The sequence below is a fragment of the Callorhinus ursinus genome, unplaced genomic scaffold (assembly GCF_003265705.2).
Source record: "Callorhinus ursinus isolate GAN/ISIS: 27379988/994484 unplaced genomic scaffold, GSC_fseal_2.0 scaffold4, whole genome shotgun sequence".
Taxonomy (NCBI): Eukaryota; Metazoa; Chordata; class Mammalia; order Carnivora; family Otariidae; genus Callorhinus; species Callorhinus ursinus.
The window spans coordinates 93,322,097-93,346,278 of record NW_027397066.1 but is presented as its reverse complement, the minus strand read 5'-3'; the positions used below and the strand labels follow the sequence as shown (position 1 = coordinate 93,346,278).

The 24,182-nt window shown below is 37.7% G+C and overlaps 1 protein-coding gene across 43 annotated transcripts in view; it reads right to left on the bottom strand.

The window, feature by feature from the left end:
* ANK2 (ankyrin 2) overlaps nt 1-24,182 on the bottom strand; it is a 318,537-nt gene that overhangs the window by 42,612 nt on the left and 251,743 nt on the right. For 16 of the 43 annotated variants that reach the window (XM_073892126.1, XM_073892135.1, XM_073892144.1 and 13 more), the window contains 6 exons: nt 19,326-19,428; nt 18,581-18,684; nt 7,381-7,605; nt 4,624-4,778; nt 2,007-2,218; nt 1,511-1,715 (listed from right to left, as the gene is read on the bottom strand). In XM_073892126.1, coding sequence (XP_073748227.1) covers nt 1,511-1,715; nt 2,007-2,218; nt 4,624-4,778; nt 7,381-7,605; nt 18,581-18,684; nt 19,326-19,428 — 1,004 coding nt within the window. Of the gene's footprint in view, nt 1-1,510; nt 1,716-2,006; nt 2,219-4,623; nt 4,779-5,777; nt 5,877-7,380; nt 7,606-14,099; nt 14,136-18,580; nt 18,685-19,325; nt 19,429-24,182 lie in introns of all 43 variants that reach the window. The other 27 variants (XM_073892120.1, XM_073892130.1, XM_073892125.1 and 24 more) reach the window with 4 other exon arrangements.

The following is a 24,182-nucleotide window of genomic DNA, read 5'->3' as shown; positions in this document are numbered from 1 at the left end:
TGTAGGAGGAATATATGTTTGAGATGAGGAAAAATTGTGACTCTAAAATTCCTTAAAGAAGGAAATGAGTTATCAAAGAAAGTTCATGGAAACTTATTCTAGCAGGCCTCTAAAATAGGAATTCTTAGCAGAACCATATAACAGAGCAAAACACAAAAATCCGAAACTCTGGTTAACATGTTTATTTTTTTTTTTATTAACAAATAAATTTAAGGAATTGTTTAGTGCAAACCTATCAGAAGATCTATGGCTGGAATAACTAGATTAGATGGTGTCTAGGCCCAGGCGGTATCTTCATTTGATCATCTACAAAGGCAGGTGTGCCACAGACATTTTTCAGTCTTCCTTCTCTTGCTCCCATGCCATTATGTTGCACATTATAAAAGGTAAATCGTATACCCACAGAAAAAAAGTATGGGAATGACACCCAGGAATGCTGGTAACAATCAGAAATGGATAATTGGGAAAGCGACCATAAGTGAAGTGTTAAGATTTCCTTTTATACTCATTGTAGTCTGTGTATTTTAAATTTTTGTCATATTATTAAACTTATGGGATAAGGTGTCAATGGTCTGCTATCATAAGTACAGGAAAAAAACACTAATAAGAAGGGAGAATTAGAGAACAAAATAAGGGTGAACATTACTTTCAATTTGGAGGAGAAAGGGAAAAAATTCTAACAATACCTAAACAACCAGGGATGGTGATTATTCCTATTGACAACAGTATATTTACTGAATGCCAACACCATGCAGTTATTGTGAAATAGGGAAATTATTAGTCCAGTGATGTAGTCCTAACACAGGTTATTTGTGTGGATTTTTTCCTCTCACCATTTGTGGTGGTATGATTGAGCAGAAAAAACCAACGTTCTGGGAATGTCTTTCTGGAGTATGGTAGTTGTCTGAAAGCTATTACAACTTCTAATTGAAAAGACCAAAATTCAGTTAATCATTAAAAACCTTTACTTTGTTTTTCCAAAGTTAGTTCAACAGATCAATGATAAAGACAAACCAATTCCTAGACAGATGTTTGAACTACTGGGTATAATTATTCAAGATACTATTTATTTTTCATATAAGATGAAGTCTTATATGAAAAATATAAAATAAAGTCTTCAATGAAGGCTTAAAACTTGGGCTTTGAGGTATGTAAATTTGGGTTTGAATTCCAACTCTGCCAAATATTTATGGTATGATTTCAGGCAAGTTATAGAACTTCGCTCAGCCTTGGCTTCCTTTTCAGTAAATAGGGTTAACACTTCCTCATAGGGTCACTATAAAGACAGAAATGATAATACATATAAAGTGTCTAATAGTTTGGCATACAAGCTATATTTGATAAATATTAATTTCGTTTCACCTTTCATTTGCCTAATTAAGTAGGATGCTTTTCTTGAATTAATGCATATAACCTCACAGGTATCTGATGACGAAGGTAATTTAATATTTACAATGATCTATGTTTCTCCTTTCAGAACTTTCTACTAACATAGTCATATGGGACTCACCTGTTATGCTGCATAGTAATCTTAAGGTTGGTGCATCTCCCCCAAAACCATTCAACATGACATCACTTGAAGCTTTGGGGACAGGAATGGTCATGGTAATTGGTTTGTGGAATTTTCTTCTTCTAGGTTCCAAAGTGACTATAGGGCTGAAGGTAGCTTTGTTGCCTAGAATCTTCTTAACCAGCTCACTGTGCATAGGTTGAGCCTTTTCAAAGAAAAAAATAGTAAGATAAACAATATATTTATGTCAAATTTCTTACTCAATGCATTGCTTTTTAGCTCATAAATCAGTTTGGTGACTTCAAATATGGAAATTATAAGTTTAGTACTAAGCCCTCATATAAAACTTTTGGAGACCTACAATCTCCAAGGGCAGCTCTTACTCACCTGGGGATAATTTGACACAATAACCATGTATTTCCCACCTGAAAAGCTGATTTGGAATCACTAGAGTAAAAATCCATGTTAGGTTAACTTGTATCCAACATGGGCATACCTGTAGGCCCACACGGATCCTCTTGGTTAGCGCCCCCTCTGGAAAGACGGCCTGCACCTGGGGCACCACGGTGCTGCTCAGCACACCTCCCTCTGGGCCAATCAGGTTGCTGTCCTGTTTGATGCGAGACACCACTGCAAAGTACTGTGGGAAGTCACGGGTGATGATGCGGCAGATTCGCTTCTTTTCTAGGTCTTCCGGGCTATCCAGCACTGAGACAAGAAATGACCCATCTTCATACAGCAAAGATTTCCTTCCAAAAGCATTCTAGCAAACTCCATGGCAGAGATAATAGTAAACAAGTGTGGAAGCAAAACACCCCCCCTTTTTTTTTAAATAGTAGGAAAATTTCAAAAGCAAGACTCCCAATCCTAACAACACCAGAAAAAAAAAAAAATTGCTGTCTTTCAAGACCTATCAGCATTTAGTCTGCATGTTTTATTTCTCCGTGCAAACTAGGTCTTTCCAGGGCACTGTGAAAGGAAAGCATCCAGTTCCAGAAGCCGGAGTGCAGGGCCGGCCGCCTTTATAAATGAGGGGTTTTGAGGGCAAACCCGGAATGGAAGCGAACCTATCCTATTCTTGGTTCACGTGAGGTAGAGGAAATGGCTTCTGGACCTCTTTTCTTCGCAAATTTCAAAGTTAGCTCAACAACCAGTTATTGCGGTTTTAAGAAGAAATATGGCCCTTTCAGTTCTCAGGGCAATAGTGCAGGAATAAAATCTGTCCTGTAAGGGTAAGGTTTGTCTTTGTGTGTTTATTCTAGTGACATGGTTGTCTCTGAAAGAGTCACATACTAAAAAAAAAAACAAAAACCAGTGATTATAAATTCAGGGTTTGAGTATTTCCCTGAAACCATTAACTGACCAACCATATCATCTACTGTCAGGAAGATAGGATAAGGGGCTCTTTGTAAATCGCATTAGTGTAGATATGCAGGGCAACACGAAAATCAGACTGGCTTAAAAGGCAGAAAATCTGCACTAAGGTGATCACTGAATTTTGAGGGATCACGGAAAGTTGTTTATTTTTGGAAATCATTTGCAATCCATTCTAGAGGCAGGAACAGCAACTATATTTTTCTTGACAATTGAATATAACTAGAGAGCAAAAGCCAGAAGTCCCAGGATCTGATCATGCACAACTGAAAACTGATGCACTGGCAAACACTAGCACATACTTAGAAAAGAATGCATTTCCAAGCATAGAGAACATAAAAATGCAAAAATCTGATTCTTTATTTTAAAACAGGCTTTATACACAGAGAGTTATACAAGTACTCGTCAAGGACAAGATGCCAGTGTTTGTGGCAGTGTTAATGACAGGTAAATATCTCAGAAGACAGTATCCTAAACCTAAATGCAGGCAAAAGAAATAGCTCCAAGAAGCGGAAGCAGATAAATATTGCAGGGAACAAGCTTTATCAGGAAGAATCCTGTTCTTTTTATCTTGCTTGGAAAATACTGACCTATGCATCTAGAGGGCATAATTTCTTTTTCCATCTACCCCTTGGATAGGGTAAGCCTGGCCTCTATTCTTACTCCACCTCAGCAGGATGCAGAAAGAAATACTAAAGCCGCTGCTGTCCGGCTACACTTACTATCCGCAAGCCACGCCCGAAGCTTCTGGCAGTAGTCTGCAAGGTTGGGAAACATGATAAGTAGCCACACCACTGTGTGTCCAGTTCTGTACAAAATTTGGTATGCTCTTGGCACTTAGGCAAAGAACTTGCCCTATTTGTGTAGTTACTTAAAGTGGAACCATGGGGTGCCTGGGTGGCTCAGTCGTTAAGCGTCTGCCTTTGGCGCAGGTCATGATCCCAGGGTCCTGGGATCGAGTCCCGCATCGGGCTCCCTGCTCAGCAGGAAGCCTGCTTCTCCCACTGTCTCTGCCCCTCCTCACTGCTTGTTCATTCTCTCTCTCTCTCAAATAAATAAAATCTTAAAAAAAATAAAGTGGAACCCATCTCCTGGTATTAGGACTGGGACTTCGTTTTTATGCAGCCTAAGGAGGCCAGAGGATGAGTCAATTCCCTCCAGTCACACAGATATTTCAACCTATGGCTAGATGGCCCAAGCTGGATTTGGGATTTACAGACATCAAAGCCCCAACGAAAAAAATAAATTCCTTAACTCTATGTGTAGGAGAGTGTATAAAATTCTACCCCAGCTAATGCCTTGTTTGAATTATATACAGACGTTTGAGTGAACTTAATTTTCCTATCTCCTTAATAGAAAGTTTAAACAGGAGATCATATTATCCTCTAATGCAGTAAAATAACACAAGGACCACACATACTCAAGCCCACCTCCCCTCCCTGCCCCACACACATAGACACACCCGTAGGTCATAAGAAACAAGTAGATCATTTTGGGTGCCTGGGTGGCTTAGTTGGTTAAGCGACTGCCTTCGGCTCAGGTCATGATTCTGGAGTCCCAGGATCAAGTCCCGCATGGGGCTCCCTGCTCAGCGGGGAGTCTGCTTCTCCCTCTGACCATCTCATGCTTTCTCTCTCTCTCATTCTCTCTCTCAAATAAATAAAATCTTTAACAAAAAGAAATAGATCATTTTAATGCTTCCACTTTAGAATTCTTTCAAAACCCTTAATATGAAGTACCTTCATCCATGCCATTAAGGATTTCATTCAACTCGTCTTCAGTGTATTCACAGTAATGCTCTTTCCAGCTGTCCCCGTTCTCACTGCGCAGGACCACCAGTTCCCGCTCCTTTCCTCGAAGGGCAGCAAAATGAGGGATCTCCACAATCACGGGCCTGACACGGTAAGGCAGAACATTCAGTGTGGACGAGATCTAACCAACAGCAAGACAAGCACCTTGACTCTGTCTGTTGCAAAGTGACCTGGAAATTGTTCTCTTTCCCGGGACAGTGGCATAGCGGGCTGTCCTCCGGAGCCCATCGGCTAGCATATGGTCACACAGGAGCACTCCACCTTGGGGGGCATCAATCCTTAAGGGACATGCTGCTACCTTAAGCCAAATAATGTTTCCCTGGGAGTGCATGTGGCATTCTGGAACTTCTCCTTTGATCAATGTAAGTATAACACATTTAACCAAAAGAAATGTGCATGCATATCCATGATGTGTGCCAATCTCCTAAAACATTTTCTACAAGGTGCAAATGACAAAATGGGTTGAGAAGGAAAATGGCTCATATGTTGCGTAACTGGATGTGTTGTAAACAAAAAGATGTCAGAAAAGTTAACTACTCAGGAACTAAAGAGACATGCACTCATGGTTTTTTGCGTATTTTTTTTTCATTCAAGGGAACAATAGGCATGTGGACACAGCATGGCCCTAACTGAGCAGTACCTCAGCAGACAGCCCAATTGTGTCCCATGCCTATTAGACTCAGGATCCAGAACATGCACTGCCCTGACAATTTCAGGTCGCATTCACTTTCAAAATTTATGGAGGCTTTTGATTTTTTCAGTCCAGGTTGCTTTGATACAGACTTCAAATCTATCATAACACATCATAATAACTAGCACGTAGTACAACTAGGCAGATCTCATGCTTTAAACGAAAATGAAGGTCACAGCACTTTAAGGGAAAAGATATAAAAAACGTCACTCAAAAATAAAAAGTCACATACCACAAGGGTCAGAAATGGTCCACTAAAGATAGGTTATACAGAATTTAAATCATAGGGAGGGACATGTCATGGGCACAATGACAAAAAGAGAAATCATATTGCAGAAGGAGGAGAAGAATGGGGGCCAGCAGCCATCAATTTGTTTTAAGTCACTCCTACCCAAGGAATTTGGTTCCAGGAGGCCCCAGCTGAAGGATGCGGCTGACCAAACTTTCTCCCTCATTAAGTGGGGGAGGGGCCGTTGGCAGGTGAAGTTTACTGAGTACATCCAAAGCAGCAGTGAAAGAAAGAACATAAGTAAGCTTCAGGTATTGTTTTCCACAGAACCCCGGCTGATCAACAGGGTGAAGTGTGGTTTCACACTGCATTTGGTTCTGCCCCCTCCATTGGTCACAAAGAGCAAGGAACTGAGACCCAGAGTGTACAATGGAGGTGCGTGGAAGGAGACACTTAGGTGTTGGATCTATCCCTACTTACGTTCACTGCCAGGGCACGAGCCAAAAAAATAAACAACAAAAAAATACGCTCCACAGGAAAGACAAAGCTGTTGGGAATATAATAAAAACTCTGACTACAGAGAGGGCAGATGTTTTCATGAATATTCCTCAACAGATGTGGAGTTTCTTAAAAAGCCTAAAACTACCTGAGCATAAAGGAGGGAAAGGGGCCTGGTACAGAAGATGAAAGGGATCGTTGGGCAATTTATTCCAACCATACTGGCATTTCTGACACAACCCAGAACTTCACAGGCTCCTTCTAAATCTCTGGCCATTTAGGAGGACATGGGAGATGGTTTCTATAATTGGAGAATTTCAGACACCCCTTTTCAGGTGTGAACATAATTTGCAGCAACCTGTTAATCATTTGCTCCAAATTACAAGGCTTTAGAACGTTTCCCCAAGTTCTAAAGCAAATCCTCTCCCCCAAACAACACTGGCAAAGAGTTCATGATAAATAGGACTTCCTCCCAATTTTTGAGCACAGAGACTTGATATAACAGGACTTAAATACAATTGATTTGTTTCAAAATATTTTGAAACTTGCCCCCCTCCAAAACTTCATCCTTTTGTCAGTTTGCAGCGGCAGCTAGTCATTTCTTGGCATATTGAGACACCACTTCATATATAACAGCCGTACAAGCAGAAGAAGGAAGAAATGCTAACCTCCGCTCAAAATTGCTAAAATGAGCATGGCAGAAGTTAGTCTTGGTTTTGTCGTCTTAATGAAAACTACAACTAAAGAGACTACCGGTGTAATTTTAAGACTCAAGATAGCAATTTTGATAACAGAAACGACAAGTCACATGGAGTAAATTTTTGGATATCCTACAAAGACAACACCGCTTTCCAAAGATAATCATTCTGTTTCATAGCTACATCGGACTTCAAATTTAGGTTTGGAATAGAGTAGTGTTTTTTCTTTACGCCGTTACCATGTGAGTCTCAGGATAAAACAAACAAAAAAAAATACCTACCATTGGCTAAAACACAACCATTCACATTGGGAGCCTAGCAGCTATCGTCATATCCAAAGAGAAGGAATCCTAATCCGCCTGAATGTTGAACTCATTCATGCCTTAAAATAAGAGGCATGTGATTGGAGTCAAGCACTGAGGTGCTACTTCCACTTTTTAAATAATTTCACGGGCCAATCTTCTTTCATGACGTTATCGACGTACCTTTCTTCATTCCATCCTAGGGATTTCATGTAGAGGACACAAGCTCATCGGTGACTAAGCGGGAGGTTTATCAGAAACCCTTACCCAAGGAACTGAGCACCAGAAGGTCCGACTTCGATCAGGCGACTGGCCAGGCCTTCTCCTTCCACCATTGGAGGCATTGTTGCCAGTCTATGGCGTTTGACCAGACGGCAGGTGACTCGAGTTGGGGCCGTACATTTCCGAGGTGGAATAATGATACGGAGCCCATTGTGTCTGCATCCTCGCATAGCGCCACCTCGAGCATCCACCATAAAACTAACCAGGAAACTAAAAATTAAAATAGAACATCAGCTGCGTCTTGTAATACTGGAAGCAGATAAACAAGCTTTGTCAAGTTAACTTTTTCTCATACTGCTTTGTTCTTTTTAATTTATTTGCATGGGGGCAAAATATTTGTCCTTAAAAGTTATTTCACTTTATGCCAATGCCTTTATTTCTGTTTTTGTCATTGTTTTAGTTCTTGCATTATTTTGATCTGTAACTAAAGAATTTGGCTGGTTTTTGTTGACAACGGTGATATTAAATACAAACTGTAAATTAAAAATCTGTCCAATTGACTTAGAAAATGGAATGAAATTATATGATGAACACTGATGAGTCTTCTTTTGTTATAAATGCAAAGACTTCTGCTTCTGTCTGGGTGTGTCCTGAAAAATCCACATGCTGAAATAATGTCAGGATAGAGAGAAAAGAACAAATTGCAGTTTCTCTAAGTTAATCCAATCTGACTTTTCAAAATTACATCTTGTCCAACCCATTTTAATATAATTCTATGACTTAAAATAAAAAGATTCATACGCCTTCTCCCAAGATCAAACATATGTACATGCATCCTGCTCCAACATCATCTTACCCAGAATGCAGGTTTTTAACTTACTGCATTCTAAAGGAGAAGGAGAAGCAAAAAATTAAATGTTTTGGATAGAATCAATTTATCAATTTAGATTACTGGTTGACATGTACTTTTTCAGTTCCTAAGTAGGAAGCTCTCTGCCATACTGGTCTAACTGAAGCAAAGATGGGGTGGGCAGGAAATAAGATTATAAATCCCCTCCACTCTGTGTTTTGAAGTGAGAAACCCTAGGCTCATGCTGATGGAAGAGATCTGTGCCTCATGATTTTCCCCAGATTATAGTAAACTGCATGTGGAAAATCATAGCTAAAAATTTAGAAATGTAAAGGCTATTATTTTGCTCTTTTACTAAGTTAATTGTTCATGCATAAAAGAACTATAATCCAAGTGACTGTTTTAAGTGTACCAAGAGAAAGGATTAGTTTTAAACTTTCACGTTATTTCCTGCGTGATGGTCTTAATGGATCCTGATACAGTTTAGCTCGACTTCTTGTCACTCTGATAGTCCTAACGCTCATTTAAGTCTTGAAGGCACTCACTTCCACAAGGAGTGAAAATTAAACCAGGCAATCCAAGTGCTGTACACAGATACACAAAGACACAAACAGTGTGTACAGCCTTATACAGATTACATTACTGTCTTTCCCAGTTTTCATCGCATTTGCAAGATTTTATATACCAAAACAAAGAGGAAAACAACATACAGGTGTATCATGGATCTACTTCTAGCTTAACCAGCACAAGAACTACATCAGATTAACCACGTCTAGATATTGCATCCATGACAACATTTAAAACATGTGAAAGATATTTTATCCAAGCAAGTTATAGGAAACACAATACATTGATGTTATTTTTAGACAAGTGATGAAAAATATGTTAGCATCTTCTTCATAGCAGAACACTGAACTCGTTAAGCATGCTATTAAACAGAAATCCTGTTGCTAGTAACAAAAATGGATGTGGAGGAGCTGGAGTGCCTGTCTGAAGCCCAGCATGCAGAATGAGACCACAAGAAGATCTGTCACCGTCCTTCCCCCACGTAGGAGCCAGCCTAGAACTACCATTCACACCCAGCCCTCCAAGTTTTTAGTAGAGGGCAAAAACTGGGGAGTATAATCAATCGTTCAATACTCAAGAATGGATGTTTCTGGTCTTTATTAAAAAAACAATGAAAAAAGGTTGGCTGCTTTTCTTATTACTAGTCCAAGTATGAATTCTTAAAAAAAATCTTTTCTATTTATTTTTTAAAATGTAGTATCGCTCAGGGCGCCTGGGTGGCTCAGTTGGTTAAGCGACTGCCTTCGGCTCAGGTCATGATCCTGGAGTCCCAGGATCGAGTCCCGCATCGGGCTCCCTGCTCAGCAGGGAGTCTGCTTCTTCCTCTGACCCTCTTCCCTCTCGTGCTGTCTCTCTCTCATTCTCTCTCTGTCAAATAAATAAATAAAATCTTAAAAAAAAAAATCTTTAAAAAAATAAATAAAATGTAGTATCGCTCAAAAGAATGGGAAAAAACATAACACTTCTAGATGAATACAAAAGTTTCTTCTCCATTTTATTTTTATTTGACCATGATATTAATATCAATTTTTATAAAAACTAGGGGCAAAGTTACTAAGTTTCTACCAGTGCTACTCTAGATGCATTGCAGTATTTCTGACTTTCCCTAATTGTTTTTTCATCTTTTGATTACCATCACCACTGATGAACAGAACAGGGACTCCAACTCATAAGAAATTATTATAATACATGTACTCGATTTTACCAGTCTTTCTACCTTTCGAAGGCATTTAGGGAACATTCACACTTATGTTACATGCTATTGTGTTTCCACTATATTTACTCCAGTGATGACTTATGGCCTATATGATGTCCCCAACTAGAAAAACATGGAGAATGTCTTCTAGGGGTGCATCTTCTAAAAAGGTGAATGACAGACAGTAGCTACGTTCTTAGCTGTAACAATGTTTCAATAACTACACATTTGATTACTTTCTCTGATTTTGTGTCATTGACTGTTCCTTTTGAAATCCTCTTTTGTTCTCGCCATAATTTCCATTTCCATGCCTGAGAAGCATGCAATATTTGTTACCTTCCTATTGGTGGGCGCCCTGCATGGAACTGAGGACACTGAAAGTGAAAACATAATTGCTCCTGCCAAGCAGTACACAGTCTAAGCCCCAGGTTTCACATGATGGTTTTACTTATTACTCAGAATCACTTCATTTCCTGGTGAATCATAAGTGAATTATAACCACAAATGGGAGCCACGTAAATACCATACTGGCAGTGACTTTGTTCTTCCTATGTTCCCCCAGTGCCTCGCACAATGTACATGGAACACATAGTAGGTAGTCAAAAAATAATTGTTGAATAAGTGAATGAATGGAAGAATGAGAAGAGCAAGTTGTAAGAAGTAGTATATATTTATATCTAATAAAGAGAAAAGGCAGCAAAATTGAAGGTAATTTAATTGTTTGGTCTCTGGACATCCAATCCAGTCAGAACTCATTCAAATTACTAGACTCTGATATTTCAGCTCATAAAATAGCAAAATAGTTGGGAAGGACTATACTCAATGTTAAATATTCCTCTACAGGTCTTTTCCTGCTCCCAAATAAGAGACCTGATATGTTTATTTCCCCCTGATAGATGATGAGTAGAAAATGGGAGCAACCAAAAATCAAGAGTTCAAATATAACAGAAGAAACAATTTTATCAGGAGTGAAAATTTCATGAAGAAAGACCAAAGATGGGAAAATAAAAAAAAAAAAAAAAAAAAAAAGAACTTAAAGACTGAATCTGCAAGTGGATATATTTAACTCTAAGTGTCTCGGCATCCTATAGAACTGGAAAGTAATACTTAAATACTGCACCTAACCACAGCACATTGGGAAAAGTAAGGTGCCAATAGGCATAATTCAGAGAAAAGAAAAATTACATATCCAAGGAAAACAAGCCTTTGTGTCTTTCTCAGCTAACTAAAGGGACTAAGAGACTAACAAAAGTGATAAGTTCTGGTGAGGGAATTGTCTTTAGCCAGAGAAGAAGGGAGAGCGGAGTGAGGGGAAGGGAGAGGGAGAGGAGGAAGAGGGAGTGAGAGTGAGCCAGAGGCAGGAGAGTTGAGAGGAAAGAAAAAGAGAAAGAGGTCAAGAGAGAAACAGAAAGGTTATAAGAACTGAATATTGTCAAAAATGATAAAAATGTTCATAAATTCAGCAAGAAAATACTCTACAGAAAGCAGACTCAAATAATGTAATTGCAGAACAACAAAAAAGCTGAATATGCAGAATTGTACAGTAAAATAATTCTTTGTTTCAAATAAGAAGGACTAAGAGAAATAATGATTCAAGTCCTGATGAAAAGTCTTTTAGATAAAACATGCTAGTTTATAGTTTCCCAATAGTTTATAATATACAACTGGGTAAGCACTTGAACACTTTTATTAAAAATACCAGAATATCAGAAGGTCTCACTATTTGGATAGGTGGCAGAATTAGTAAAGCTATTCTGCGATGTATAAAAAACAGACTGTAAGAGACCATTTACTTTTTTGTACCACAGGAAAAAGTGAAAGGCTGGAAGCTATGAGTCATGAGATGAATCAGCTCACATACTAGAGATGATTAAGTAAATATGATTTTCTCATATTTTCAGGAGATTAAAACTGGGACAAGATAAACCTGCAAATATTTGGAGATAAAAGGAATTAAAGTAAAAACATGTAATTAAATATGTACAGGGGAGATGATATATGTATGGACTGAAGCTCAACTCTGCTGCTTGTGAGCTTGAAGACTGAAGCCTAGTCTGTCGATGAGGCAGAATCATAATATTACCACTGAGGTTGCAGTGAGAATTAAACCATGTGTGGGTGAAGCATCTAGAATTCAATAAATGCTTGTTCCCATCATTTTCCTTTCCCTACACCCAGATGATTTTATGTATTTTGAATGTCTTAAAAATTATAGTGCAATACAACACCTAAAAAAGAGAGAAACTAACTTTTATTGGATATCTAAAATGAACCGGGAACTTTGCTAAAGCAGTTTAATGTGATGGTGGAGTTTTTATTAGTTTATGAACTTCACTATTTAAATAAGCTATAAAGATACTATTATCACAGAGCACAAAATGCAGCAAGTACCATGCTCTTTCCTGGATGTCATCTCTCATTAAATTGATCTCTGTCCTGAATTATTGCTGGAACCTCAAGCAAGTCACTTCCTGTCTTCAAGTTTTAGTTTTCTCATCTACTAAATAAACTCTACAGCGATCTGGTGTTAAAATTCTATGTGCCATTTCCTGTTAACTAAGCGTAGGAAACCCACTGAAATGTTTCATGACTGTCAGATGCTCTGTAAGAATTTTTAGTTGGAAAATAAACTGCTTTTACTCCAAGAAAGACATATTATTTTTGCTGTATGGCTAAAACAGTCAACGAACAGTTTTGGAGAAAATGTGGACACACGTTGCACTCAACACTGACTGACGACTGTACAGACAAAAGTTATCACAGACTATACTCAGCTTTAATTGCATATCTTACTCTCCAAATGAAATTCAGCAATCATGCAAAATAGAAATTCTTATTGAAGTTTTCTAAATTGTGAGAATACAATGTTATCACAATTTAAAAAGAATAAACAGCAAAAGCAGTCCACCATTATTATGCAGAGGATTTGCCTGCAAATACACAATTTGATTAGCTAAACAGGTACATGCTTCAGAGGAGGCAGCAGAAAACAATGATTCTGGTCTTTTGAGGACCATGTCCTCCACCCCAAAAGTTACTAATCCTCAGGTTTATTTTTAATTCATCCAGGACCATGAGGTGGGGACAGGGAGGAGATTACAGCATTCAGAGTTAGTTACTGGGTGAAAATAGGAAAAAAAAAAAAAGTCTTCAGGGTGCTTCAGTGATCCACATATACATAGCAAGAGGGCCTTAAATTAAATCTGACTTCTGGGTTTATGTAAGAAAACAACATCATGAGCTCTTTCTCCTCTATAATTCCCTTAATTCCTTCCTTGTCCTCCGAATTCCACAGACTGAAAAACTGATGGGAAATCGCTTTGAAAAAAACTGGCTCTAATTTGTTAAAATCAATTATTTATCATTCACTGTGTTCATGTATAGAAACATAATATTTAGTGTGTGTTTCAGAAAAAGTAAAAGGAGGGATACAAAATTTCCAAAATTGGAAAATAAAAATTGTCTTATCTGTAGACAATCTGTAGTATCATGGTACATGACTGTATAATAAAAATACTAGCATCAGCAGTCTGATAAGAACCTTTAAAAATAACCTTACTGAAATAATAAAGAACAGATATTTTTAGAACACTGACTAGCATCATCCTATAGCACAATTTCCAAAATATCAAAAGGTTGCACTTAAAGTAGTACTAGCAAGGAAATGCACTATTAATAAACTTTCAGCCTTTGGGTCACCTAGAACATGGCTTAAAAAAAAAAAAAAAAACCCTGCTAAGTGACACTTAAAATCATAACCTTTAATATAACTTTAAAATAGCTCACCCAATTTGCATAACTGCCAGAAATGACATTCTTCAGCTCTATGTAGCACTTTTTCTCACAAAAGAAATGAAGACGTGGAGACCCATGGCCAAAATAGGCTTTCACAGTAGGTCTACAATAATTTTGGTGCAACCCCCCGCCTGATTTCCAAAGAAATTTTAAAAAGTACCCACTTTCTTTCCACCATAGAGAAAGGGAATTCAGCAATGGCCACAATTTGGAGAATATAAATCTCTCTCTCTCTCTCTCTCTGGCTAGGTATCTTCACACTAAAGCATCCTGAGATGGGGTATATGCAGAAGGAGATGGTGAAAGGGGCAGAGGGGGAGGCCACATGGTCAGAGAAGGAATTATGCAGAAGTTCACCTGCTGTTGTCACGATCAAGACATGGAGAGGAGCGGCTGCAACAGAATAGATACTTTAGCACAGAGAAGGAATGGATAAAGTGAAATATAAAGAAGGAAATCAGAAGTGACTTTCAACTGAAATATATTACTTATACACCAATACAGTATTCATCGAAAAAAAGATGGAAATACAAATGAGATATAGCTCTATGCAAATGCGGAGAGGAGAGCAAGGTATGGGGGTTCACAGTAACTCCCAGTTGAGAGAACTGGGGACAGGATAAAAATCATTGGATTTAGATTTGTAGCCTTATTCAACACTGGCTGGGGGAGGGATGCAAAACATCAAGATTCTTATAATGAACGTCACAGAGTCTTCGATTTGATGGACATAGTTGGTGTCCAAACTTTTCACTCATACTTTTTTTTAATACTTTCAAAATAATGGTAATGCCCTTTTGGGCTTCTACCAAAGAAATGCAAACAGAAGAGGCACAATTTAAAGATTGGCTTCAATGAGAAAGAGTAGCATCAACTCTAAGGTAGAGCAGATAATTACCTACTAGTAGGTAACAAAAAACTATGCAAACAGAGTGCTTTTCTCAAGACTTTCATTCCCTGCTTTGTGGTCCGTTGTCCTCACTGGTCATTTTGTCCAAGCCCACTTCACAATCCTTTCATTCCTCTTCTACTTATGTCTACTCTTCTGTGAAACCCTCTGTAAGTTTTCATATGATTCCCTTGTGTTTTCAACACCTGACAATATACAAAAGGATACATGCTGAATGGACCAGAAATCCAACCTTACAAAACAATTGTTTTGCCACTTAGAAAATAATTTTCTTCATCCAAAGGAATTTATCTTTCTGTACCTTAAAAAAACTAGGATGTTTGAAATACATAAACAACTAGATTAACTGATCTAGGTATTTGATAAATATTAATACTGTCAAATGAGAAACAGTCTTGACTTCCTTGAGTTTTTAAGATCAACTTCCACTATTTCAGCTAATTGCCTGCACAGGTTTTTTTTTTTTTAACTGATTTTATTTTTTAGAGTAGCTTTAGGTTCACAGCAAAATTGTCAACATGTTTTTATGAAAAATAAGTCCTTTAACAGATCACTTTCTTATGGACTTCTAGTAGCATAACATCATGAAGTGGCATTTAATTGCTGGCATTTGACTGGCACTAAGGAACTATAAAAATAATACCATTGAAATAATAACATTTAAAATGAATCACAAAACTATTACCAGAAACTGTGCCTTTCATTTGTTAATTCATTATGCACTTCTAAAATGGAGAAGAATTATAAAATTCAAAATCTTGCCCAAGCTTATGTTGGTATGATCATGACTGGGATGCTAGAAATGACTACTGATTAGACTGTGAATCAGTAACACAATCCAAAGAACAAAAACAAAAATATTACTCTAAGACTTTCTTTTGCCAGATATTGGCTGTATATATTGGGCAGAACAGATTTTTTTTTAAGCACTGATAACCTACTCTCTTGTAGTCATCCACTTTAGTCAATGGAAAAATAAAATTACTAATACTGCCTATTAGTAGAAGCTGTGTCTTCTATTACTCTCAAATCCCTTTATGGAATCAAATAGAATATTATACCCAAATTAGTGGCATGTACATAAAAAAGCTGACTCTGTTATCTCCTTTGTCTAAAAATCATTTATTTCTTACATTTTGGGCAGATTTTGAAGTGGCTTAAGAATTCTCTCAATTAATTAAAGAAAAACTTAGTTCCTTAAAAAATACATAAAAACTACTACACGGGTGCCTCATGTATAATGAACAAGTTGAAAAAAAGAAATCATTATTAGATGATATTATGAAAATTATTCACATACTTTAATACCATGGTAGCTTTCAAATACCATGACACTCAAAATCATTGTGTTTTCAGTGTAAGTATTCATCCCATTAGAGTCATCTGTTGCATTGTGTTCATTCAAATGCTAGACACCTCACTAGATGACAGATTACCTGATAAAAATAACAAGTCAAACATTACCATTATGAATTGCACTATAGTAGTATTGTCATTTAGAGGATTCAGAATACATTCTGCTTAACTGATTTGGAATTGGTGAAGGATTTGGAAGATGTATATGAGGGTTATATAAATACCAATGGCTATAATCTATTGAGTGCTTATTCTTTCTAGGCAAAATGCTAATTATGTAAGAAGCATTTAATCCATAAAGCTCCCCTATGGGGTCCATAATATAACATTCATCTTACAGACAGTGTCACATACTGAGTGTCAGGATCGGGAGCTGAATTCTGACTGGTCTGACTCCAAAGCACACTCTTAACCACCATGTTATCTCTCTTCCACAGATTATCTTTCAACGACAGAGAGGTGTGTTTCTTAAAGGTAAGGGCTAGATCTTACTTAATCTATTTTCCTTACTGCCTGGCATAAAGTTTGGTACTTTGTAGAATTCAACAATGTGTGAAGAACAAACAAGTGAATGGAAGAGATTTAAAAAAAAAAAAAAAGCATTTGAGAGAACTGGGTATATGTTAATTACCTAGATCTCCCCAATAATCAAAGCTTTATCAGGCAAAGTTGCTCCTTTCTAACGGTGTATACATAAAACACACATATTTGGACTACTGGTGCTTGTAGAAAATGCCCATGCTCAGGCGGCAACAACAGAGATTCAGATGTAATTGGTTTGAGTTGGGGCCTGGGTATATTTTTTAAAGCTCTGAGGTGATTCTAATATACAGCCAGAGTTGAAAATTACTTACAATGAATGATCATGTTTGAAGTTCGTAGAAAATTTGGTTTATTGCAGAACAAGAGCTTAAAGACCCTTATCTTAACAAGTTAACTTTTAACTGCTGGATGATCCTGCTTCATCATAAGTTATCAACTAGAATGCATATATCTATGCATATATCTTGTTTTATACAACTGATATGTATATTGATGTCCTTTGAGTATTTTATTGCCCTTCAGCAGTTAAAAGACTTTAAGAAATCTTCTTTAAAGTAAATTATTTATTTTGAAAACTGAAGTATTATGATTAACACTTTGACTCTTGCAAATTCGGCTACTGATAGTAATCACATTTTGCCTAAAATAATCTTGTCACTTTGTAGGCTGGATATAGACTTCAAATATTTTATTATGGTTTCTAGATTTTATTATCCCCTGATACTGTAGGTCCAAGCCTCCTTTCCTCCCTAGCACTGTTGAGAAATTTAGTAGCAGAATGTAATGTTATGCTCTTAGAATAATGTACAGATGTCAGATTTTAATTATCTCATTTTATACCTAAAAATATGTTAGTAAATTTGGATGAGGTTTAACTTGGTTTTTACTCCCTTGAAATGATTCTGGCATCAGGAACTGGCTTTTACTTATTTAACAAGGAAAAGAGTATTATGATTATTTTTAATATCTGTATAACTAATTTTATATTCTATGAGCCTGTAGTAGAAAATTAGACTAAAAGTTCCCAAATTTTTAATTTTTAATATTTGACAATATCTTCGAATGCTTTTCTGAGAGAATATTTTAGAATAATAAAAACAAGAAAGCATCCACCACTCAAAATAGTTCTGGGGATTACGGATAAGGAGTTTGGATAGTAATTTAAATCAAAGCACTGCACAGATAAAATACAAGTGGGGCTTTTTTAAATGAAAATGAAAGTGATTAAATGAAAAATATTTTTAAGGTTTATATATAATAATAAAATTACTATACAAGTTGACACTACCAAAATGTAAGGGAAAAACCAATTGTGAAGAGTGTTACAATTTAAAACTCCTTAAGAAAATTATTTTCTGCATAATTGAATTCTTACACCTTACAAACATCTTTAGGTATGTTTAAAATTATTAACTCAAAGTCCTGCTTTTTAATGAGTTTATACAAACAGGCAGCATTTCTTAAGTAAGGACTTACATATTATCTGGATGACTTTTAGAAGGTGATTGAGAATTTGGTTGCGTTCAAATTTCCCTTTTTGGTATATCCCTACTTCAAACAGCATATGAACTCTTCTATATATCTGTGTGATTCAAACTTCTGTAGACATTGTTTTAAATGTATGAATATGTGAGGAAAGGGATTTATTAAAACTAGTCAGTTAATCTTAGTACACAGAACTTTCTAGAAACCAAATGATCCTGCTCCTCTTTTTAAGATGTCTTTAAGACAGAATGTGAATACTAAGGAGGCCACTGGTATATTCTGGTTAGTTAGCAAGCTGTCTGATGCAATTCTACTAGTTATTTTAAAACAATAGTCCGTTTTTCTATGCTGAATTCAACCCTTTTTGCTGGTTCATTTGTGTAGGTAGAGTCCACACTGGATAAAGCATTGTTATTTACAAGTTTAAACAAAGGTCACTTCCCCTGTAAGCTAGCCATCAGCTACAGCTACTGGACAAAGCTGTTATTTTCATGCTCATCTCTTTTTACCTCTTGATCTGGATACATAATATTGATTTACTCACCCTGAATGAATAGGGCTGGAAGAAAGAGCCACGTTGTCTAAGTTCTCAGTGCCCCAGCTGAGACGGTAAGAATTCCTTTCTGCCTCCTTGGCTAGAGTTGACACCTAAATACAAAGAACACTGGATTTAATAAAAATACTTTCCTTCAATTAAATAAAATATAGTGAACTCTAAAAAGCACTTATCACAGGAAGGTGATATTACCATATTTTCATGTAAAAATATGACCGAGCCATTTAAAATGTGTTTTATAATACATTCCCATTTAAATTATACTATCGACCTAAGACCACATTTGTGTAATCATCGTGGGAGAGAGTAGGTATTCACATCTACTTCTCTATATCCAACCAGCTGAAACTGATAAAATCACACCTAAGATTAAAATATTCCATAACAACCTCTAACAGTTTTCTGGTAACAGATAACAATTTTGAATATAAGGTGTATTTTTACCTGTACCTTTCATTTTCTATCTTAAACGCACCCCATCTCACTTTTTCCTTTAACAGAGATTTTTATAAAGACATTAATTTTTATACATAATCTCCACAGAGGAATTTAGTAGAGCTGAAGCAACAAGCTGTATATCACTTTAGAAAAGCCCTCAAACTCTTAGCCCAGCTTGTCAACTGAATTAAGATGATTTCTTTTCATATGGAAAAACTCTCTGGACATTTCCGGCAACAGGGAACGTCCGAAAGCTCTCCAGAAAGCTGAAATGACAAAGTAAAAAGTCACGTACCTGGTGGCTGGGGATGACAACTGTGTCGTCAATCATGGCACTGTCCCTCAGGTAAGAGGCATGGCTCAGGGTGTGAGACCTGTCGGAACTGAAGGATCGGAGGCTGGTAGGTTGGCAGGAGGCCATGGTCATATACCAACAGCCGGAGCAGGGTTGGGAGGATGGAAGGATGAGCCGAGCAGGAGAGTGAAAAAAGCGCGCTATTAGCTAACAGTGCAACTTCCAGGGGGACATGAATCGCCACCGCGGGAGAAGGAAACACAGGTCTCTGTGTTGCCCTCCCTCTCTGTCCAACAACTAAACGAACACATCTTTTGACTGGTTCCTAGCACTCAATGGCAAGGGCACAAGGGAATCCAGGAGTTAAAATTTGATACTTCTAATCTGATTTATTTTCTCCCCAGAAATCTTTGAAACCAGCAAACTGCAGCTCACTTACTGCCAGGACAAGAGATTCACACAGGAAATTATGCCAGAAGAGACTGCTTCAATCTGTGGTAAATGTCAATCTCCCTGCAACTAAGCAAAATATTAAGGGGGGTGTGGGGGGGGAATGAGACCCGCCTCGGAAAGAACAGAAAGGAAGCACGGGTTTCATCTTCGCTCATTTTCCATTCTCTGCATGCCTCATTCTCCTCTCCAACTGTGAATGACTGACCATGGGTGCATTCCCCTGGAAGGTACAGAGTGAAATGAACTGTAGCCAGATGCATGCTTCCTGCGGAAGTGCAGTTCCTCTTGTTTGTCTCTGGTGTCTCCAACAATGCTATTTCAAAGGGCAGCATTGTTCCCCTTTGCATGTCCTCTGTGTGGTGAGTGAGGCACCAAAGAGTGCTGGTTGCTGTGGCAATAAGATGCAAGAGCACAAGAAACCGTTTCTAAGCACCAACCCAGGACACAGACACATCTGTCAGCACAGAAACAACGGCCAGAGACACAGCCGGAAACGAGGTTTGGCTTCAACATGAGATTTAGGCCTTGGGAATTGATGCTTTATATATTTGAGAACTCTGAATTTCCGAGTTCTGAATTACATATGCAAATGTGATGGGTAAAGCTTGACATTTGCATAAGTGTAATTCATTCCTTCCTAATCAATTTGTACGATCAAATGACAAATAGACTGATATCTCAAGCTGTATTTTATACACATTAGTCCGAGAATTAAATATCTGTATTCAAAATAGCAGCCCAAAGCCCACAGGGAAAAAGAGAGAGATGCAAGCTTTCACAATATTTATAGAAGCAAAGTTTCATTTACTTTCAGCTAGGAGGTATTTGGCCAGTGAAGCACTGTAGAATTATGGACTAAGTGTCAGGTTAGCATATTTCTTAGTAGAAACTATTTTCATTTTGCAAATAGACCTAATTTTGTGAGCCACATGCTGTCATTTTTTGAGGTGTCAACATAGCCAACTTCCATTATCTTTGAGGAAATCATCATTTGGTAGATAAATCATAGTAATTGAGGACCTTCTCCATCCTATTCTGCTGTAGTTTTAATTTTTTATATACTTATTATTTATTTGAGAGAGAGAGCATGAGATGGGGGGAGGGTCAGAGGTAGAAGCAGACTCCCTGCTTAGTGGAGAGCCCAATGCGGGACTCGATCCAGGGACTCGGGGATCATGACCTGAGCAGAAGGCAGTCGCTTAACCAACTGAGCCCCCCAGGCGCCCTCTGCTGTAGTTTTTATGCCCCCCAAATAGACCTGGAATATTAGAAGGCAGGTGACATGAATTAAAGGAGTTGACTGATCTTGTATAAATTTTTGTTTATAATAAAACGAAATCTAAATATAATTCAGTAATTCACTATTTTATGTTATACAGGTTCTCAAAGAAGACTGAGGCTCCGGACACAGCCAAGGCAGGGGCAGCCAGACGCCTTAGTGAGCCCATCCGTAGGGGTTTTAGTCCTAGCAGCTGATATTGGGGCTGGTTTTACAGGTGTGCAGTTGGATTTTGATGGTGCACTTCATAAACAGGCTGGAGGCTGCTAGGATTAACTCTGGCCTAACCCTGAATCTCTATCTGTGGCTCTAGAATTCCAAGGTTCAAATTGTAACTTTATGCATGTAAAGGTGCTAAACTGATGTGCATGAACAATGCATAAGGAACAAGAGGTACTGAGGTACAGGACTAGACATGCCTGCGCACAGCGTAACTGCCACCACTGTAAAGGTCTAAACTTTGAAAGGAGGCAGCCAGGTCCCAATTGCCACCCTCAGGGAGAGACCAGAACTGGGTGGATGTCTGTCTACTTAGGGATGAGGTATGAAAGAGCTCATTTGGCTGCAAGCACAGAGCCGCATTTTGCACTCAATATACCAGTAATAAAGGTGGATTTGTGCTATCTATCTACCTGATACCCAGGTCTATCTCTCAACTGGTTTGAATCAGGTGGGGAAAAGGGGTATCGGTGTTATTGTCTTTCCTAAAGCCTCAACAGAGAAGAAAGAGAGAGGGAGAAGAAAAAATAAGAAAGAGATAGAATTGACGTACAACCAAAAAGGAGATTAGGGTAGAGAGAGAAAAATATTACGATATGGAGACAGAGAGTGAGAAAAGTTGGAGAGACAGAGGGAGGGAGGAAGAAGGAGTAAGTTGGAACTATGCCTAAATATCTCTACTTCCATGATTTTATTCTGATTTACTGTTTAGTGCCTTCTAAAATGCTAACTGGATGCTTAATCAATGTTTATAGTTTCTAACTACTCTTTTTTCTGATGTATAGAATTGACTTAAATAAATAGAATATTCCAGCAGTAGAGAAATTATTCTAATGGAATAATGACCAGCACAAACATCAGGAATAATTCAAGTTTCTGGATAAAAAAATTGTCTACCCTGACTTAAAACATTACAAACGAGGTTAAATATTTTACAATCCAATACATTTCTTTTTCGGTAAGTCAGAGGTTATCCCGTTCAGTTAATAAATTTATAATAACACATATCTATAGGAGTATAAGTCTGTACTTGCTGTTCAATGAAGGGTTGTGCCAAAAGTTATGTTACGGTCTTAAATTTTACTTCTTTGCACTATAGTAAACTACTCTGTGGACACATAATAGGTAGTCTGTAATTTCATTGAAAAATGTAATAATCAGTATCTTAGTAAGCTGTAGGAGTAGACGTTCAGTTAATGAAGTTTTTGAACCCTGTTAAACTAGTGAATATCCAAAAATTTCAATGCGTTTGCTTTATTGCATGGAAAAGCTTCTGTGGCTCATTGATACCTTGCGTTTTACATTAAATTTAATTTGTAAGCAATAATAAAATAAAATGGACACAAAATCTAACTAATAAGAACTTGGATATGTTTTTATCCATGTACATTAAATTGTTCCTATTTGTATTCTCCTGCATCCATGTACATTTTAGGCATCAGAATGGTTTTTCTACCATCTCCAACTATACACAGACTGATGAGGTTCCTTTGGGGAAACCACGCTAATGTTTTATCAACCACAAGGTGGAGCTGTGACAGTTAAACAAAGTCATGCCAGGGGCATGTCTTCGACTTGTATTCTAGTAATATATTCACCCTTCTACCTCCAACAGGTACTCAGTTCAATACATAAAAATCCTAATTTGAGAATAAATCCATAATTCTAGAATATAAGCACCTCCTGCCAACACACACACGCGCGCGCGCACACACACACACACACACACACACACACACACACACACACACACACTACACACATTGCACAGAAAGCAGGGAAATGTGAACGTCTCCAGGAAGTTTCACAGTGTTTTCATGCTATTTAATACCTACCTGGGCATGGTACTATTGAAAGCATACCAAATAAATAACGAAAAGTAAAAATGGTTACCAAAAAAAGAAAACTCCCTTTGAATTACATAAACAAGAAATCCATGAACATGAGATGTTGCCTGTAATTCCATGTTGGAGATCATGAATACAATCTGGGGTTCTGAAAATGCTAGTGTGGACCTGGAGAACAGACCACGGTTTGTTTGTTTCATATCCTCATCTTTACATGCTGATAAGTGTTCAGTTTAAGTAGAATCATCATACCGTGAACCCGTTTAATAGAAAGTATTGTTCTAAAGTTTCCTTAACCTAGTACTTTCAAAGAAGGAAAAAGGATCAGATCAAGAACTTGATAAAATAGACCATGTTGAAAATGAAGGTTTTTTTCTCTGACAGTGATATGATTATTTATAGGTTATTATGAATTTGTGCCAAGCCATAAATTTCATTTTATTGAAATTTGAAATCTTTTCCTAAGAATTTCAGATTGTGATGTCCAAATCTATCTGTATGTCAGAATCCAGTATATAAAACCCTGGCCCCATCACCAGTCCCCCTACTCTCACCCCGAGTGGCTCTTCCTTCTCTTGACCCCAAGGACCACCCTCCATCTACGTCATCAAAGCCAAAGGGTCAATCTAACCATCTTTCTTTTCACCCACCCCATGAAATCCATCACCAGATCTGGCTGCTTTTACCTCATAGATATGCTCTCAAATTTGTCATTTCCCAAATTCTCCCGTGATTGCTACCACCAAGGTTAAAGGTCAAGTCTTCTCTTAACAGCTTCAGCTAATATTCCTACAACAATTTTTCAGATGTTTGCAACTGCCAGGTTTGGCCCTTTGACAGCTCTCCTCTAAAATTCATCGTTTAAGTTTACAGTCAGAGGGATCCAACCAAAGTGTGGACAAGATCTCCCCTCCTTCACACTTACACTCTACCAATATTGCACTATTCTTTCTCTCATACACCATGAGCCTTTGCTCATGATCTCATTAAAGGCTTCAAATGCCCTCCCTACCTTTCCTCACCATCATTACCCATCACTGTATCTCAGTTTGGCCTCAT